General features: G+C 42.0%; 1 protein-coding gene across 1 annotated transcript in view; it reads left to right on the plus strand.

The window, feature by feature from the left end:
• The window catches only part of LOC133513069 (transcription regulator protein BACH2-like), a 170,939-nt gene extending 151,135 nt beyond the window's left edge, over positions 1–19,804 (plus strand). Inside the window, exon 5 of the mRNA XM_061843400.1 lies at positions 18,814–19,804. Coding sequence (XP_061699384.1) covers positions 18,814–18,933 — 120 coding nt within the window. The 3' untranslated portion in view covers positions 18,934–19,804. The remainder of the gene's footprint in view (positions 1–18,813) is intronic.
• The last annotated feature ends 1,694 nt before the right edge of the window (positions 19,805–21,498 follow it).

The following is a 21,498-nucleotide window of genomic DNA, read 5'->3' on the forward strand; positions in this document are numbered from 1 at the left end:
GACTGCAGCGTTTGCAGTTGGTATAACAGTATTCCTACAACAAAACCACCACAGGGAGTCCACGATCCGGACGTGGACGCTCCTGGTCAGGTGATTTCAATGGATTTTACTGACATGATTAAAACAGTGTCAGGTTACCGGTATTTGCTAGTTATAGTAGATTCCTTTTCAGGATGGCCAAAAGCATATCCCTGCAAATCTGAAACAGCGAGTGTAGTGGTAAAACATTTGGTTAATCATTACATTCCAACGCACGGGTTCCCAAGGAAAATTAGATCAGACAATGGAACTCGTTTCAAAAATCTCCAGGCTGTAGAAAAAACAGATTTGAAACATCATTTTGGTTCTGTGTATCATCCACACTCGCAAGGTCAGGTTGAGCCCATGAACAGGAACATTAAGGAAAAGATAGCTAAGGCTTTAGCTTCATCCACACTCAATTGGTTGCAAGCTCTTCCATTGGCATTGATGAACATTTGGATGTCATTAAATTCTTCTAAAGGGTGGACTCCATTCGAGTGTCATACTAACAGACCCACAGGCCCACCTGGGCTCAGGGAACTAACCATTAATTTCTCCCATTTGACAGAAAGACTACCAGACGGTCCCCTCAAAATGAACATTTGCAAATCTGTGTGGTTAAAAGTGATTAAACGACAATGGTCTGAACCTAGGTGGACTGGTCCCTTTAAGTTACTGAGCAGACAGCCACAGCAGTACATCTTGAAGGAAAGGGGGACACGTGGTTCCACATCTCGTCTACACGACCCGCCAGGTCCGCCTCAGGCTCAGCAATCCCTCCACCTGACGACAACCGGAAAAGGGTGTCTACAGTGCCGGCTGGCACCATTTGATGACATCATTCTTCAAGGGTTGATTTTACGGTACACGGGCACAATAATTCCGGTGAATCAACCTGGGACCAGGTAGTCTCACCCCAAGGTCCTGAAGAAGCCGACTGCGCCCCAGCTCGACTCATCCCAGAGGAAAAGGTCCCCTCTCCGTGATATTCAACATGAGTCCCTCTTCGACACTGACATTGGCAGGGATGGCCATCGTCTGGGTCGTAGCCATCCTGGTGCGGTCTGGGGTCATTGCAGAAGCAACCTCAGGATGTCCCATCCCAATTTGCACGCATCATATTACAGGGGGGTTCTATGTAATGTCCACCACCACTGTGACCAGCAAAGGAGAATGCCCAATGGTTCCAGGAAATATTCAAGTTACATTCGAATTCAATGCATGCAAATTTTACCCTTGTTCTTGGGCTCCCAATTATTAGTATTATCTGTCTTCTGTATCTTGGTCTATACCACTGTAGCGTACTCTGGGTCTGATTGGCAGATATCCTGTGTCTATCATCCCCACCCTGTCGAATGTGTGCAGATAGCTGAGCACCTCAGTTTAGTACGAGTAGGCCCCCTGGTGCAGGACATGCTCATTTGAGTTTATCAGTGGATCTTCGCTCACTGAACATCTCTTCTCTCTTGACAACTGCGACTCCGCACGCCGCCCCCCATCATATCCCCACTGCCTCAGGTTGTATAGATTTCTTGCTAACCCCATATGCTTCGAATGTGGACTTTAACCCTGTTCGTGTTTGTCAGAGATTCCTACAGGGTGCTCAAGAGCATAGACGAGGGCAGTTGGTTGAAGGCCAAGGAGCAGGAGTCCGTGCTCAGTTCACTCAAGAAATGTCTGTAGCAGACGCCCTGGGGGTAGCGTCAGGGGTGAAAACGATTGGTAGCAATTCATGGATGGAGAGCGTAGCGGCAGCCAGTGCAGTGTACCCTGCAGCCGACTGCTGTTCGGAGAATTGAAGTGTATTATCGATGTGTATCTCTTTTATTATTGATGTGTATCTCTTTATTGATGCGTATCTTATCACACATGCCAAATCATCAGTTAACCTTACTGGAGAGACCAGGGCAGAGGAATGTCCCAGTTATTACCAGCTTAGTCATTATGATCAAGATAGTTTGTGACGCTCTTATTTTATGATACCGGCTTAGTCATTATGATGAAGATAGTTTGTGACGCTCTCATTTTATGATGCGGTTCTCTTGTGATATCCTCTTTGTGATGCTCTTTATTTGTGATGCTCTTTTGTTTCCTTTCATATGTTTGTGTTCCGGACCCTGCTGAATAGTAGGGGAATGCAGTAAGTCCTCTGTATCTTGGTACTTCTAATCTGGTACAGCCATTGTCTGTCACTCATTTGTGCCCAGAATATTCTGTAAGTAAAAGCTTCGAAGAAACTGTTCATCATCTCCAGCCTGTATTTGGATAACCAACATTCTCACTACCCGAAATTAAACAAACACGTGGGGAGGAAAAAAGCGTCCAACAATTGGTGACCCCGACGTGATTTCGGACTGAGGTGTTGGTTGACAGACAGAACATCGCCCGGCCAACAATTGACAAGGTGAGAGGACATTTATCCTCCAAAAGTGATCTTCTGTTTGTTAACTGATGTTGAGGTCCGTGTCACGTTTGAATTTGTGTCAGTGTGAAATTAGTTTCTGGCTGGTTGAACAGTGGGGAAATTGTGGGTGGTATAGTCCTGGGTTAGAGGCCCTGGTGGTACACCGTCGCGTCCCACCTTAATGGTTGAAAAGCCGTAGAGTGTGTGGGTGTACCACTCTAAAAAGGGTTTAGAAGTGCCCTGTGATCGGAGGTTGTGCAGACAAAAAGGTTGTAAATCCCGTGAGTGGCAGACAGACCAGTGGATTGAAACCAGTCCAAAACTTTCTGAACCGGGAGGTTGTCTCGTTCTTTTCGGAGAATCCTAGAGACTAGAATTCCTTATTTGAAATCAAAGGACAAAGTGTGCACGATAAAAAGTTGAGAAGAATAACCCGGATGAACAGAAGTTGAGAAGAATTACCCGGATGAACAGTGAATTGCGCAATTGTAATTTTATTTTAGGAGAGATTGTTTCGTTCTTTCAAAAATCCTAGAAACTAGAATTCTTCAAATAAAATAAGATTTTAAGAGTACTTTTGAGAAAAAAAAAATAAAGTGCTTTTGCTAAATTAAGGTTCAAGTACTTTTGTTTGTGTGGTATCGAGTACTTTTGACAAAATAAAGAGCATCACAAATAAAGAGCATCACAAGAGAACCGCATCATAAAATAAGAGCATCACAAACTATCTTCATCATAATGACTAAGCTAGTATCATAAAATAAGAGCATCACAAACTATCTTCATCATAATGAATAAGCTGGTAATAACTGGAACATTGCTATGCCCTGGTCTCTCCAGTAAGGTTAACTGATGATTTGGCATGTGTGAGCAAAAGATACGCATCAATAAAGAGATACACATCAATAAAAAGATACACATCAATAATAAAAGAGATCGATATACATTGATAATACACTTCAACATTGTCGCAAAATAGTCAAAATAACACTTTTAAATATATATTGACCAATCATGAAAAAGACCAAAGCTCTAAATCCTAACCAACGATGCAATGCGTGCTTTTTGTAAATAGAAAACACCAAAGTGAAACTATTAAAATCACCACTGTAGCACAATCTCACCACCACACCATTGCATTGGCAGTTTTCTTTATTTTGCTGTGAATTTTAAATATTTCGTTCTTTGAGCAAATAATGTGTGTCTGCTTCATGATTGTCAGGACCAAAATTTTACATGTTCGTAATAATTTCAACAAATTTCAGCAAAATTGCAAGGATTTTAAAGTAAGAGTTAGGAGTGACACAAACAATCAGATGCATTTAGTGTGAACCATTTTTAACTATATGAAAACCAAGTGGATGTAATAATAATAAAATAATGCATACCAATAACAGTTATGTTTTTGTCTGTGTATTTTTATTCTTTATTTTCCTTTCATACTTTTGAGTTATTATGATTCAGTTCTTTTGTGATGTGGAATTCTGAAATCTTCATAGGAGTGCCGAAAAAAAAAAAAGGATGAGAAGGACCGTCAATGGTACTTATCAACTTATCAGCGCTGCATTGGACAAGTACACAAGTACACGCCACACTGCATTCTGCCTTTCATCTGAGGTCCTTTGAAGTATTCTCCTCATCGACTCACAACATCCCGAGTTGAGGTGAGCAGTGCCCCATCCCCACGATACACAGTGTTGATGGTGCACTGCTTCCCCCTCCTGAGATGCCAGATGGTGGACCAGAATTTCCTCGAAGCCGTCTTGAAGTTGTTCTCTATGGCCTCAATGAACTCCTCCCATGCCTGGGGTTTTGTCTCAGTGACCACCGAAGCTGCATTCCTCTTGGTCCTGCAGGCCAAAAATGCCTGATGGGACTCCTTCTTCACCTTGACAGCATCTCTAACTGTTGGTGTCAACCAACGCGTTAGAGGGTTGCCACCACGACAGGCACCGACCACCTTTTGGCCAGAGCTCCAGTCGGCCACCTCAGCAATGTAGGCGGGGAATCCCCGCCTTCCCCAGAACATGAGCAAAATTATTTCGGAGGTGGGAGTTAAAATCCCTTCTGACAGGGGAATCTGCCAGCTGTTCCCAGCAGACCCTCACAATAGGTTTGCCACATCGGACTGGCATCTTCCCCCACCATCGGAGCCAACTCATCACCAGATGGTGATCGGTTGACATGCTCGCCCCTCTCTTCACCCGAGTGTCTAAGACATGCAGTCGCAAGTGCAATGACAAGACCTCACAGTCGACCACGTCGAACTGCGACCTAGGGTGTCCTGGTGCCAAGTGCAAATGTGGACACCCTTATGCTTGAACGTGGTGTTAATTATGGACAATCCGTGATAAGCAGAGAAGTCCATTAACAGAACACTACTCGGGTTCTGGTTGGGGAGGGAGCGCGGGGGCCATTCTATCCAATTACGCCATTCCAGATCTCACTATTATTGCCCACGTGGACATTGAAGTCCCCCAGCAGAATGATAGAATCCACAGAGGAAGCGCTCTCCAGCACTCCCTTTAAGGACTGCAAAAAGGGCGAGTACTCTGAACTTCCGTTTGGTACATCGGCACACACAACACTCAGGACCTATCCCCCTACATGATGGTGGAGGGAGGCTCCCGAAGTCGCAAGCCGGGGGTCAATTAGTATACCCACACCTGCTCGACGCCTCTCACCATGGGCAACTCCATAGTAGAACAGAAACCAACCCCAAGAGGACTGGTACCAGAGCCCAAGCGGTGCGTAGAGGCGAGTCCGACTGTATCTTCTTCTTTTCCTTTCGGCTTGTCCCGTTAGGGGTCCCCTGCATCTTCCTCTCTAACCCCAACTGCCCTCATGTCTTCCCTCACCACATCCATAAACCTTCTCTTTGGTCTTCCTCTCGCTCTTTTGGCTGGGAGCTCCATCCTCAGCATCCCTCTACCAATATACTCACTCTCTCGCCTCTGAACATGTCCAAACCATCGAAGTCTGCTCTCTCGAATCTTGTCTCCAAAACATCCAACTTTGGCTGTCCCTCTGAGCTCATTTCTAATCCTATCCAACCTGGTCACTCTGAGCGAGAACCTTAACATCTTCATTTCTGCCACCTCCAGTTCTGCTTCCTGTTGTTTCTTCAGTGCCACCGTCTCTAATCCGTATATCATGGCCGGACTCACCACTGTTTTGTAAACTTTGCCCTTCATCCTAGCAGAGACTCTTCTGTCACATAACACACGAGACACCTTCCGCCAGCTGTTCCAACCTGCTTGTTTCTTCACTTCCTTACCACACTCACAATCGCTCTGGATTGTTGACCCTAAATATTTGAAGCCCTCCACCCTCGCTATCTCTTCTGCCTGGAGCCTCACTCTTCCCCCTCCAATTTTCTCATACACGCACATATATTCTGTTTGACTAAGGCTAATCTTCATTCCTCTCCTTTCCAGTGCATGTCTCCATCTTTCGAATTGTTCCTCTGCATGCTCCCTGCTTTCACTGCATATCACAATGTCATCTGCGAACATCATGGTCCAAGGGGATTCCAGTCTAACCTCATCTGTCAGCCTATCAATTACCACTGCAAACAGGAAGGGGCTCAGAGCTGATCCTTGATGCAGCCCCACCTCCACCTTAAATTCCTCTGTCTCACCTAAGGCACACCTCACCATTGTTCTGCAGCCATCATACATGTCCTGTACTATTTTAACATACTTCTCTGCCACACCAGACTTACGCATGCAGTACCACAGTTCCTCTCTTGGTACTCTGTCACAAGCTTTCTCTAGATCCACAAAGACACAATGTAGCTCTTTCCGACCTTCTCTGTACTTTTCCACTAACATCCTCAAGGCAAATAATGCATCTGTGGTACTCTTTCTAGGCATGAAACCATACTGTTGCTTGCAGATACTTACTTCTGTCCTGAGTCTAGCCTCCACTATTCTTTCCCATAACTTCATTGTGTGGCTCATCACCTTTGTTCCTCTATAATTCCCACAGCTCTGAACATCACCTTTGTTCTTAAAAATGGGAACTAGAACACGTTTCCTCCATTCTTCAGGCATCTTTTCACCCGCTAGTATTCTGTTGAAGAAGTTGGCCAAAAACTCGACAGCCCGCATCTCCAAATTGTTTCCATTCCTCTACCGGTATGTCATCACGACCAACTGCCTTTCCATTTTTCATCCTTTGTAGTGCCTTTTTGACTTCCCCCTTAGTAATCATTGCCACTTCCTGGTCCTTCACACTTGCCTCTTCAACTCTTCCTTCTCTCTCATTTTCTTCATTCATCAACTTCTCAAAGTATTCTTTCCATCTATTTAGCACACTACTGGCACCAGTCAAAACATTTCCATCTCTATCCTTAATCACCCCTACCTGCTGCACATCCTTCCCAACCTCTATCCCTCTGTCTGGCCAACCTGTAGAGTTCCTTTTCTCCTTCTTTCGTATCCAACCTGGTGTAAATGTCTTCATATGCCTCTTGTTTAGCCTTTGCCACCTCTACCTTTGCCCTACGTTGCATCTCGATGTACTCCTTTCGCCTCTCCTCAGTCATCTCAGTATCCCACTTCTTCTTCGCTAATCTCTTTCCTTGTATGACTCCCTGTATTTTGGTGTTCCACCACCGAGTCTCCTTCTCCCCTTTCCTACCAAAAGACACAAGTAGTCACTCTCCTGCCTGTCTCTCTAATTACCTTGGCTGTCGTTGTCCAGTCTTCTGGGAGCTTCTGCTGTCCATCGAGAGCCTGTCTTACCTCTTTCCGAAAGGCCGCACAACATTCTTCCTTTCTCAGCTTCCACCACATGGTTCTCTGCTCTACCTTTGTCTTCTTAATCTTTCTACCCACCACTAGAGTCATCCTACAGACTACCATCCTATGCTGTCAAGCTATACTCTCCCCTAACACTACTTTACGGTCAGTAACCTCCTTCAGATTACATCGACTGCGCAAAATATAATCCACCTGCGTGCTTCTACCTCCGCTCTTGTAGGTCACTATATGTTCCTCCGTCTTCTGGAAATAAGTGTTCACTCCAGCCATCTCCATCCTTTTTGCAAAGTCCACCACCATCTGTCCCTCAAAGTTCCTTTCCTGGATGCCGTACTTACCCATCACTTTTTCATCGCCCCTGTTTCCTTTACCAATATGTTCATTACAATCTGCACCAATCACAACTCTCTCACTGTCTGGGATGCTCAGGACGACTTCATCTAGTTCCTTACAGAATTTCTCTTTCAACTCTAGGTCACATCCGACCTGTGGGGCATAGCCGCTAACCACATCATACATAACGCCCTCAATTTCAAATTTTAGCCTCATCACTCGATCTGATACTCTTTTCACCTCCAAGACATTCTTAGCCAGCTCTTCCTTTAAAATAACCCCTATTCCATTTCTCTTCCCATCTACTCCGTGGTAGAATAATTTAAACCCTGCTCCTAAACTTCTAGCCTTACCTTTCCACCTGCTCTTTTGGATGCACAGAATATCAACCTTTCTCCTAATCATCATGTCAACCAACTCCTGAGCTTTTCCTGTCATAGTCCCAACATTCAAAGTCCCTTCACTCAGTTGTAGGCTCTGTGCATTCCTCTTTTTCTTCTGACGATGGATCCGGTTTCCTCCTCTTCTTTGTCTTCGACAGTCCGACTATATCTAGTCAGTAATTCTCAACCTCACGCACCAACTCAGGCTCATTCCCTGCCAAAGGGGTGACTTTCTATGTCCGTAGAGCCACTTTCTGTTGCCGGGGGATCGGATCCCGAAGGTTTCTGCCATTGGCCACCGCCCAGCTCACATCGCACCTGACCCCTATAGCCCCGCTCACAGGTGGTGAGCCCTTGGGATGGGGGACCAAAGGTACCCTTTCGACCTGTGCCTGGCCGACCCCCATGGGTGCACGTCCCGCCATCAGGCACTTGCATTCGAGCCCAACCTCCAGGTCTGGGTCCAGAGGGTGGCCCCGGTGACCCGCGTCTGGGCAAGAGAAACTGAGATCCAGTATTTTTACTCACCATCAGGCTTTTAGAGTCAAACTTTGTCTGGTCCCTCATCTAAGACCATTTTGCCTTGGGTTACCCTACCAGGGGCGTAAAGCTCCAGACAACTTAGCTCCTAGGATCATCTGGACACACAAACCCCTCCACCATGATAAGTGACGGCTCGAGGAGAGGGCACTTAATGAGTTGCTTTATGATGAGCTGACCTTGCTGGCTGAGTTAAGCCCCTAGATCAGCTCATTGACCTTTCCATCCAACTCCTTTGTCATCTCCGAGAGCGCAGGATGGAACGCATCTCAAGGTTACAGACTCTGCCTAACTCACTTCCTTCTCCGCAGCACTGCACTCCCAAATTTTCCTGTCCGCCACAAATTTTGCTACCAACCCCACCTCCCTTGATTGGTGAATCCATGCAATGCAACTGATGAACTAAACCCTTTGATTTGTAGAAAACACGCAGGAGAAACTAAAATCTGTGTTTGTATTGTGCAGAGGCATTCCACTACATTACCAACTGCCCCAAATGTCAATTAAAACTTGCTGACTCACCAATAACCAATTCTTGATTTCGAATGGAAAGGGTTAAAGGTCTAATCCAGAGGAAATGTATTTTATTTGTCTATCATACAAATGTAGCTAAAATTTAATCAAAAAATATTTTAAAAATTCTCAACACAACAAAAATGAAATAAATTAGCATCAAAGTCAGTCTCAAGATTTTGTTCGAAATGTCACTTCGATTTGGCAAATTCCATAATTCCCCAGAATGTGACATCCTGCCAAGGCAACATTTAGCCAGAGAGTGGAAAAGCTAGCAAAGATAATGAGGAAGTATATTGTATACGACTGTTCTGCGTCAAACGCGAATGGAGTCAGCTTACATGAATGACCGACAGGTGAACAGATGGGCAGGTTATGGACCAGGTTTGTGAAGACAAAGCAGGCAGATTGGAGTTCCAAATCAAAGTGGACAGTAATATGTTAGTAGTATATTCCAAGCATTTCATGGAGGAGTGATTTGAAAACCCGATACAGCGTTCACTTGGCTTCGGTAGCAAGTAAATACGTACGTGTTCAATTGTTTTGTATTGACAAGTATCTACCTCATTTTAAATGTAAGTACAATACCGACGCAGATATATATGCTAGCTAATATCCGTAACCATATGATGTTTAGGAGGTGACGAAATTTGGATACTGTATAAATTTAGTGTACTGTTGACGCTGAGGTCTTCCAGAAATTTGACGACGGCAGTGTGTGTTCTTAAGTGTTTGGTGCATTATTTAAAATACGGGCTAAATCTTTAAACGCAGAAGGTTTTGATTTTTGTCTTAGGCCGACTTGGTCGCGAGAACAACAACAACAAATGACTCACTGTTGTGTGCAAGCAGCATCAGACGTTTAAACATGTTAGAATTAGATTTTGTCAACAAGGTGTATGTAGATTTCTTGAAGCACCTACCAGTCTGTGTTTTGGGTCCTGTCCCTGTGTTGCATTCGACGCTTAGACCGTCACACCGGTTCGAACATATATGGTTGAATTCCACCTGCATGGGATGTTTTTCGAACGTGGGAAGAATAAGAAAATTCCTCCTCTTCAGTTTCTACTTCTTCTACAGAGCATTCTGTAGATTTTTGTTTGTTTGTCACGATGCCAAGTTGGGGCATACACATTGAAGTATGTCTTATGCCCATATTTAGTCATGACTCCATAATTTCCTCATGTCCTCACTGGGGCTCTGTTCTGTTGCCAGATGTGTCCTTGAGTGCATCTCTGCACGTAGGCTAACCTTAATGAACTGCATAATGGACACTTTGTAATAATCCATTATTGACAGCTGGAACCGGTTGAGACAGAAACCCTTTGTCTAAGTGGAAAGCCCCGATCTCACGCCACAGGTTTGATACCGCTCATGGTCCGCCCCTTCTGACAAGATGAAGGATGTGTGCTTTTTCTGTATCTTCGCACTTGTGATCTGCTCTCTACAGCCATTGTCTGTAACTCATAAATGCCTGGAATATTCTGTAAGTAAATTCTTCGAAGAAACTGTTCATCATCTCCAGCCTTTATTTGAATGACCAACATTCTCATTACCCAAAATTAAACAAACAGGTGGAGGAAAAAAGCATCCTCCAACAAACACATGGAGGAAAAAAGCGTCCTCCAACAACCTCTCCTTGGTGTTATGGGTTGGGTTCCTTATCTATGTTCTCGTTATTTAACTGCGGCAGTCTATGTGTAGCCACTCACCATGTTCCATGTCCTCGGCGTTCAATAAACACTCATTGGTTCGGAAACCCTTGTGATCTCATACACGCACAAGAAGCCAATAGAATTTACACATAAAAACTTCTTGATCGCTGCTGTCTCTCTCCTCAAGATCCCACTCACAGCCTGTATGATTGTCTGTGAAGGAAACCAATTCTGTACTGGGGTTGTCTTGGAGTGACATCACACGGAAGCAGCTTCAACAGAGCCTCGGTTTGAAACAGACATCGGAGGCAATTGGATTACAAAGAAAACATGCACTTTGGGGCTAATTTAATTCATCTCTGTTGTTTTAAGAATTTAAAAAAAGATTTTAATGAAATTTTAGCTACATTTGTATGATAGACCTTTAAGACCTTTGGTGCCCTCAAATGGAAGGACCTGTCTCATAGAGGGCACTACCATACTTCATTATGCCTTTTGGCTTGACCAATATCCATACCATCTTCCCAGCCTTGGTAAATTACATCCTGCATGACATAATTGATGTTTTGTGTGTGTGTGTGTGTGTGTCTGTGTGTGCGTGTGTGTGTGTGCGCGTGTGTCTGTGTGTGTGTACCTGGATGACATCCTGATTTGCTCCTATTCCAGCCCAATTCACAAATGACATGTATGCCAAGTACTTCAGAGACTTTCTGAGAACAAGCTCTTCATCCAAGTGGAAAAATGTAAGCTCCATGTTCCAAAGATGACCTTTCTGGGTTACGTTATTCTTGTGGGGTAGCTTCAAATGTACTGAGCCAAGGTAGCTGTACTTGCCAAGTGATATCAGGGAAGCTGAGGAGTGTGATCCCGTGTCGTTATCTTGCAATCTTACACCTTCTTTACTCACAAGTTTTCTCAGGCTAAGAAAAGTTTTGAGACTGATGATAAGTAGCTGTAGGAATAATTATGATCACAATTATTCCTACATTCTTCGCCTCTTGTGGTAGAAGCTTCAGAATTACCTCAAACGGAACGTAATGGTCACCCTGTTCAGGGGGAAGTCAGTATAGTCACCCGAGGTGAACCACTGACTCCAACAGGGGAAAAACAAAGAGCAAAATAGTTGAAACACAACATCTGAAAAAAAAAAAATAATAATAATGTGTAAGGACTAGAAGTTTGTAGAAAGCAAATGTCCTACTAAAACAAAACATCTAAATTTGTGGATAACACAATATGACTTTGCTAGCCAGCTCAACATACAAAAAATATATATAGTTAACTTGCAGGATAAAATAAGAGAAACACACACACACACACACACACACACACAAAAAAAACAACAACAAGAAAGCTGGACTCAAGATGATGTGAAAACAGCCATACAAGGTATCACATCTCATAAAGTTGATGTAACATAATTCGCCCAGGGAACGGAAGACTTGAGAAAATCTTACCAATTAAATGATGTGGAAGTACAACAAATTTGGATGACAGCAAAGTACTTTCTCACAGCAGCAGGCAGTTCAAGGGTTAATATCGCGCACTTCTACTAGATTTTCCAAAAAAGCAATTTTTCTGCCATTGGAAGAGCAATATAAAACAACAATGAACCATTTGAAGAATATAGAATTGCAATAAATGCATGTTTTAAAGCAAATAGTGGCATTCCTGAAGATCACACACCAGGGAGTGTGTATCAAGGGCAATTAAAAAAATGCTTTTCATGTGAATTCGAATAATCCTATAAAACAAAATATTGAAAAACATTGGGTTGACAAACCGACTGGCAGCCTGTAACAATACATTAACCAAGCACTACACGCAGAAAGAGTGCTACAAAATGACAAAAAGAAAATTGACACCTTTCTGACAGAGAAAGGAGAAATTTATGGATCTTTATGCGAAACATTTAATAATTGTGGCCGCAGATGAGGAAGAGAGCAGCCATCTCCCCATCAAAAATGTCACAACTAATGCTCCCAAAATGCAACTTTTTAATTTGTCCCATACGTTTTTTGGGAAGAGATGGTTTGCTGAAACTAGGACTGTGCTTAATTCCCTCTCTGACAGGAAAAATAGAAGTAAAAAGAAAAAAAGGAATAACTGGGAGCACAGTTAAATAACTTACAAAATGGGAATCCAGCGCTCTATTATTACACCTTACATATTCCAAACAAACCTCCCACATGAACAGGAGATTTCTTGCTGCAAACAGCTCAAGACTGGATTGAACAACCACAAAATGATGTAGGAAGTAACTCATTGATGTGACAATGTTGTATAAGATAAACTTATAACAGCCCACACCAGACAAAATCATGATTATCTGTACTCAGATGGTATATCAGTCGTGGTGACAGAAACAAGACTGACTGACAAACTAAATGCACTACACAAGGAATGGACACCACCACACACGTCATTACAACAGGAGTGGGAGAGTTTGGGACAATTTGTTTTGGTAGTATGAAATGTTCCTGATTGGACAGAAAAAGAACCAGATTTGGATTGGGATGATGAACTGTACAGACAATATATTATTGGACAGTCTTGAACAATCTGAGACCAGATACTGCTGTATTCACGGTGGTATCACAATCTACACAGACAATACTGGAAAAATAGAGGAATAGCGACAACTACAGGGAACACAGTGACATATACAGAGGTACTACAAAATTTGCTCATAGCAGTTCAATTACCAAAAGAAATAGCCATATGTAAATGTGCAGTACACACATCAAATACAGAGAAAGTATCATTAGGAAATGGATTTACAGATAAAACAGCAAAAGAAGTAGCAGCCAAAACCTTTATGGGATTAGCTGACCATGTAACAAATGACGACATACTTTGAGATGATGTGTTAAACAAAATGCAACAACAAAGCTTACCAGCAGAACTAAAATGTGGAAAAAATAAGGTACTACATTACAAAATGGGAATTATGTCAGCAGAGATCCAAAAAAATTCGACCGAAAACATTTTTTAAGTGGGCGGCAATCTTGAGCCATGGGAAGTCTCAGGTCTCAACAGGGGGAATGGTAGCCCTGGTACAAAGGCATTACATGATCCATGGATTTAACTTGTATGAAAAAAAAAAAAAACCTTTTTTTGTAGGGCTTGTTTGATCTGTGTGCGACATAATCCACAAGGGAATGTGCATCCAAAACGTGGTCAGTTTCTTCAAGATGCACATCCATTCATCCCTCCATCCATTTTCTTTGCCGCTTATCCTCACAAGGGTCGCGCAGAGGGCTGGAGCCTATCCCAGCTGTCAACGGGCAGGAGGAAAGGTACACCCTGACCTGGTTGCGAGCCAATTGCAAGTCACATACATGGAGACAAACAGCCGCACTCACAATCACACGTAGGGGCAATTTGGACACAATGATAGATTTAGTCTAACTATACGTACATTACAAGCACGTAAGGGTCTCATTCCATTCAAAACAGTGTTTGGGAAACCATACAAATTACCAATAATTTCCACACAATGAGAGATAGACGAATGATGAAGGGGAAAAAAAACACAAGTGGGTCCCTTTCAGGAGTTATTAAGAACCCCAAACATCTTAAAAAATTGCAAAAAAGTGTACTTGAATTAATTTGTTGATTGTAGGAAAGTTATTGCTTTTGAAACAATTGTTAACACAAACAAAACTAATTTGTTTTTATTGGCCACTTGTAAGATAGCTGTTCTTATTCCCACTGCCAAGGTCGCTGTAGTCCGGTTACACATGGGAGTGAGACTGCTGTCATAATGGTGACTAAACAGTGAAATTTTGCTTTTGGGTGTTGGATGAAAACGCAACCTGTTATTTTCATTTTTCTGTTCAAGTGGTACCTGTGGGAACCACTCAAGGTCCCACCCCCAAAAAATAAATAAAATAAAATAAAAACAAAACAAATTGGATAACTACATACAAAAAACGTGTCCAAAAGATTGTAGTGTTTGCACAGATCCAGAGATAATTCCAATGCTATTAATTGATAATGAATCAAAAAAAAAAAAGTTGGGGGATTCTGTATATCCATTAACTTCTTTTGAAAAACTAAACTCGGAAATTTCACATGCATCAATTTGATAGGACTAGAAACAAATTGGGAATTTTATCAGCATTGATGTGTGAAGCCATTTTTGTGCCACTGTCATGGCGGTGCGGCAGTAACTGTCTTTTTGATTTTTTTTTTTACGCCGGATGCCTTTCCTGACGCAACACTTCTGCATTTATTCGGAGAGAGACCTGAAATCAATCCCAGCTAACTCCGGGCAGCCGCAGACTACACACCAAACTGCTCGCCAGCCAGTCACAGTGCAGATGTCGACACCATCACTGAGCGGGAATCGATCCCACGCTGCCTTCACTCGAAATGTCCCTCTGAGGCAAACCCGAACTACAACGTGGCCCGCAAGAGAAATGAGTTTGACATCCCTGCACTACACCATCAAAAAAAAAAAAAAGTAAAAAGTTACTGTGCTTTAATAACCTTCTTACTGCCATTTGTGTATTTATCCTATGTCTGTTTATGAATTAACATCTACTGTCCATGCATTTTTTTCCGAAAACTGGCATAGACTGAGCAAGAGCTGAATGACATGGACAAAATAGCAGAAAAAAACACGTGGATACACCTAACACACTGTAAAAGGTCATCTCAGCTGAGTCACCCAAGGGGAAAGCTGAGCAAAGACCAGCATACAGTGGGTGCAGTTTTATAGTATCTGAAAATACCTGAAGGCTGGTGAAGACACTTGACTCATTTAGGGGTGACTTGGTCGACATGACTTCAAAATGTCTAAATAATATGATAGCATGTTGGGCTGCAACATTGATACCATAATGATATTTTTGTTCATGTGCTACTTTTGGACACCTGTAAAGCTGACAAAAATACATAACAACAGAACCAATAACTATACTCGGTCAACTATGCCTACCACACGTAAGATAAAGAGGCACAACCTCATTTCAAATAACTTTGGCAAACAACTATGCGGGAGGCATGAGAGGAGGACTCCATGTGTGCCTCCCAGTGAATCAGTTCAGCACTTTTTCAATTCCTTGGCAGAGTCTAATTGCTGGGGATTCCATCTTTGGGCTTATGCTAAATGAAACCCCCACCTTCTTCTCACCATTTGCCAATTCAGTGCTACCTTAAACCGGAATGCCATACAAAAGTGTACGTCTACTATGGCGGGAGTATTTTAACCGAAAAAGCCTGAGGAACATTTTTCCATTATTATGATTATCTTTTTTTTTTTTTTTTTACAAATAGGAAACAAAACTGGTTGTTATTAATGTAGAATGCAGCTAACAAGGTAAACTACAGTTACATCACATGCATGGGCCCTAGGCCACTAATGCGTGTCATTCCAACAGAAATCCCAACACAATGTACCCTGAAAGTAATGACTAAAACAATTCCCAACACCACTTGTCAGAAATGGAAAAGTGTTTATCCAACAACTAAGGCAGTAAATGGTAAACTGATATTTTCTACTAATGTTGCATTGGCTAATTTCTCCTGTGTTAGCTTTACAGGGACAGATTTTAAGGTGGGAAGTCTCAACAAAACATGGTGTCATGATATCCATCTGCAAACTGCCCCACTGCTCCCACTGCTCCCATGCAGCGATTTGTTGTGGTGGTGTGTTGGTCAAAAGTTGTATGACACACTGATAAATGCAGCAGGAACGTGTGCACTGGTATCACTGCTCTTATCTGTGACTGTGTTTCCATCAAAATCAGAAGATATACAATTGGCCGCATCCATCTTTGGACCTCCCCTTGGGTTCTCCCGAAGGCGAAGGTCCTCTTGGAAAGATGGAGATCTGACATACATTGATGCAAATGGCATCCCAACTGCATACCAGATGAGTATAAATTGGTTAACGAGATTGCTGCAGGATGGGAATCCATCTTGTTATGGATAACTGTGAATAAAAACGTTGACAGAATCAACTACCTACATTACAATGTACAGAAACTTGGTAATTATACGGAAGCAGGCTTTATTGCCATAAGGGAACAACCAGCTGCAACCTCACTCATGACGTTCCAGAAGCGCATAGCGGTCGACTTGCTCCCGGCCGAGAAGGGTGGCGACTGCTCAATGTTCAGTGACCAGTGTTGTTTATTCCAAATATCACAGCACCTGATGGGTCACGCACAAGGGCCATTCAAGGCCTCCGCACCCTGAACCACAAGATGAAGGAGCACTCTGGTGTAAACACATCAGCCAGGTCTGAGTGGTGGGAGGAAAAAAAAAAAAAACTTTGGCAAATCTAGAAATTTGGTGTTCTCTGTCCTAGTTTCTATCGCTGTTTGCAGCTATTCTTGCATTGTGTGGATGTTGTTGTATTCCCTGCATAAAGGCATCACTTAACCAACTTATAACCACTGCTATTGCCCCGACAAATTCAAAATAGGCAGAAATATATCCACTATTGGCACAACAGGGTAATGACAGTGATATTGTTGACCACGATGATGTTATGACTTCTCTTCCAGACCTGTTCTCAGATCCAGAACATTACAAGTAATTAGTGCTATATTTTCCTTCGAGTGTAAGCCAAAAGTGTGATCAATTCGATGATTTAAGGATTTGAGCAAATGTAGGATAAACAGGAGGTTAATGTAGAAATGATTCTAAATAGTATTAAGTAACTGCTTCTGACTGCAATGAAGAAATACTTTGCTTTGCTCCAATTCAGTTACTGCTCTGCCTGCAATGAAGAAATGCCTTGCTCTGATCCAATTCAGTTACTGTTTCTGCCTGCAATGAAGAAATGCTTTGCTCTGCTCTAATTCAGTTACTGTTTCTGCCTGCAATGAAGAAATGCTTTGCTCCAATTCAGTTACTGTTTCTGCCTGCAATGAAGAAATGCTTTGCTCTGCTCCAATTCAGTTAGTTTCTGCCTGCAATGAAGAAATGCTCTGCTCCAATTCAGTTACTGTCTCTGCCTGCAATGAAGAAATGCTTTGCTCTGCTCCAATTCAGTTACTGTCTCTGCCTGCAATGAAGAATGCTTTGTTCTGCTCGAGAAAACGCGGTAGCAAATGTAGGATAAACGGGGGGAAATGTAGGAATAATTGTGATCATAATTATCATACATTTGCTTCCAATAAAGAAATGCTTTGCTCTGCTCCAATTAAGTTACTGTCTCTGCCTGCAATGAAGAATGCTTTGCTCTGTTCTAGAAAACGTGGTAGCAAATGTAGGATAAACAGGGGGGAAATGTAGGAATAATTGTGATCATAATTATCATACATTTGCTTCCAATAAAGAAATGCTTTGCTCTGCCCTAGATAACGTGGCAGCCTCCTAGCAGGAGATAGCAAGAACAAAAACATCTAATCATCAGAACTGTTAGAACTGCTGCCTGTTAAAGAAATGATGACCACATATGTATTCAGCAATCTTCCACACATGCACACGCACATGAACAAACATTTACACCTTGTTTCAAACTGTTATGCTTGTCCTCTCCTTTTTGTAATATCCATGTAAATAAGGGGCGTCTCAAAACTAAATAAATAGAGAATCTGGATCAATAATCAGAGAGTGCAGTGGTGAATTGTACGAGACAGTTCCTCTCCTTTCTCCTCGCGAGACTTGAACTGGTGTCTTTGCTTCCTTTTTTGTCCCGTTTAATGTATGTCTGATTGGTGAACCTGACAGTAGTTCTTGGCATTGAATGTGGTGTTGGAAGGTGATCCTGAAGGTGATCCCCTAAACCAAGCTCTGGATGACCTCTCTCTTGCTTCAGCGGCAGCCTTGGCAGTGACTTACACCGAGCTGCATCTTTCTAATTCCTAGGCGCAGCCTGACCCTGAGCTACCTCTCGGTGCTGCTTCCGTGGTGCCTGACCCCTCTTTGTTCGCTTCCCATTCCTAGATGTCCCTGGTCACACATTGCCCTACGCCTTGTTTCTGCATTTTCCCCATTCACTGAAAATGGTCATTCTTCGACCAGGGCCCACAATTCCGTTAGCAGGTTTAGAGAGTGTTTTGCACACCACTTGGTTTAAGTGTCAGTCTACCCACTAGTTATCACCCTCAGACAAACAGATGAAAGAATCAACTGCTCAAGGTTGAATCAAATAAAACTTTCCAACCACTTTATTGGGCCCTTTCAAATTGTGGCTGTGTTTACGCTCTGTGTTCAAACCATCTTCCAATGTCTTCCAGATAAAGCCGGTTTCTTCCACTCCTCTGTTCCCCCCTCCATACCTTCACCCACCAAGCTCCCGTGCTGTCTCCTCCATCTTCCCTGGTGCTTGGAAGACGTCCCGGTTGGACTGTAAATAGCCTCCTGGATGTACATCACCGGGGTCGCAGCCTCAAATATGGGTGTTATTTCTGTTTTTTAATCACATACATAAGGTACGCCCTATTATTGGTGTGGAGGAATGGTAAAACATAGGCTATCTTAAACATAATGTGGCACTTGCTTGGCAGTAAGAAACAGTTGTACTTTTATTTTTGTAAGAAGAAGGACAAGCTAAGCCTAGAAACATCTACAGAATTGTTCTAAAGAACGTAAAGAACATTGCTTCTACATTATATTCGTAAATTGCATGAACGTGACAAACCCACATACAATTAATGTTGCCTTAGAACATAGAAACAATGTTGCATGGAAATACATGGAAATTGAGCAATTCAAATATTATTGATTGAAACCGTTATTATGCAGTGTGAAACCAGACTGTTTTTCAAAGTACAAACAATTACAAACAATTAGGTTATTCAGCCCACAGTAATACTGTACATGCATGTTTAACATTCAGAACAAATAACGTTTTCCTGTCATTTAGAACAAATAACGTTTTGCTTAAATAATGTTACAAACAAAATAAAATATAATATTCCACTATGTGAATTTTAAGTATGTGTCTCTCATATTTACTGTCCATCTGAGTTCCTCCTGTCCTGTTTCCTGCCACTGCCACCGCATCTGTCAGGTGCATATTTCAGGCATGACGTGACCGCACTTCGTACATCACTCAGTCTCCTGGTTTCTCAAGACACATTCTCAGTTCAAAATTTAGAGACTTCTTATTATGTCTGGCAAACACTATACCTATCAATTAGGAATCTCTCAAACCCAAGAATCCATATTTTGTTTCTAGAAAGAGTATTTGAAGGACCTCATTCTTCAGAGGTCTGCAAACAGCACACACAATACTTTCAATTGTATTATAAATGTAATATTGTTTGAATGTTAAAACAAGTTCAAAATATTCATTCTCAACTGTCTATTACGAGTATAAAAAAAAATACAGTCTGTACAAAACATGTAATATTCAATTATCTGTTCAGGATCCGTTTGATAATTTCCCTGAGGGTTACCCCTCCAACTTTCAAAATTTGGAATTTCTCCAAATCAACAAGAGGATGGGAGAATTAGGAATTTGTTTATTAAAATTAAACTCAACAACTTTTTCCATACTTAATCATACCAGTGCTGCAGAAGTAGAAGGATCTTCTGTCACCGTTCTGTTCAAGAACAATGAAGTCAGCCAAAGATTTTATCTGTACAATGTCAGTGTCCTCTTCTTGTGCTGCCCCGTGGTCTTGATTCCTGACGGTGTCCCTTATCTCAGTTAGCAGCATCAGCTCTTTTTTTTTTTTTTTGGGAACCCTGAACAACAACACACGCACAATGGAAAAGCAGAAATATGACAAAAAGGTCATAAGACGAGTTATTCGTAGACATTTGGCTTACTTGCTTCTTACACGGGCCAACTCTCTTTGGAGGAATGGGAGAGGCTCATGTTTGGTGGTGGATGGCTCGAGTTTGATGGTAGATGTCTTGGTTTTGAATGTCTCAAGGTTCTTCATGGTGACGGTGAACCACCTGTTCCACTGCCTAAAACAGTTTGAATAAAATAGAATATCATCGTAACCAAATTTTTTTATTGTGCTTTTTGGGACAGATTTCTTCTTATAAAGTGCTTTAAACAGAACATGCACTTACTTTGATGGTCTTGCAGTGCAATTACTGGATTGGAATCATTTTCCAAATCCTACACTTAAGGTGTTCTAGAGGTTTTTTTTGGAGCTGTAAAGAAAATAAACCATGACCTACAATATCACATCAATGAAAAGTGACATCAATTGACATGACATGACATCAATTCATTGAATTCCTGGACTCTTTGAAAAAATATCTTTTTCATGAAAAATTAAAACAAAACATCCCAAATTATACATTTATATAAAAAAAATACATCAATGAATGGCACTCTTGCTTTGCATGCAGTGTGAGATTTAAATGAGACATGCCAATTATGATTTCACCATGCACAACTGGGAAAAATAACTTACTGGTCACTTTTACTATACCTGTCTTATTCTGCTCCAAGGAAGTTGGGCGGGTACCATAACCACTTGTGTTAGCTGAAAAAAGAACAGATGTTTTGGATTAATTATAAATGGAATTGGCACAGCCGGCACTCTTAATTAGTCGGAATATATGTCCTCAATGGTGGAGGCCAGTCTTTCAGCCTATTTAAAATATATTTGGTTGAGTACCAAGATTATACTAAAATTGCATATCACTCTCAAGATGAACATATTTATTCTTCAGAGGATTTGCCAAGGTAGCTTTGCCTGCAAAATAGCTCAATATATTAATGTAAGTACCAAATTTTTCATTACATATGTTCTCCTTAAATTCAGGGTGTAGCCTGCCTCCTGCCCGTTCACAGCTGGGATAGGCACTCCTGCGACCCTCGTCAGGATAAGAAGCTAAGAAAATGGATGGATGGAATTGAAAAAAAACTATCATTGTAAAGAGCTTTGAAAACCCCTTAACATCTTACTTAAATTATCTCAATCGCTCAAATAACATTAAGGTTATGCCCATTT

This window comes from Syngnathoides biaculeatus, chromosome 15 (genome assembly GCF_019802595.1).
Source record: "Syngnathoides biaculeatus isolate LvHL_M chromosome 15, ASM1980259v1, whole genome shotgun sequence".
Taxonomy (NCBI): domain Eukaryota; kingdom Metazoa; phylum Chordata; class Actinopteri; order Syngnathiformes; family Syngnathidae; genus Syngnathoides; species Syngnathoides biaculeatus.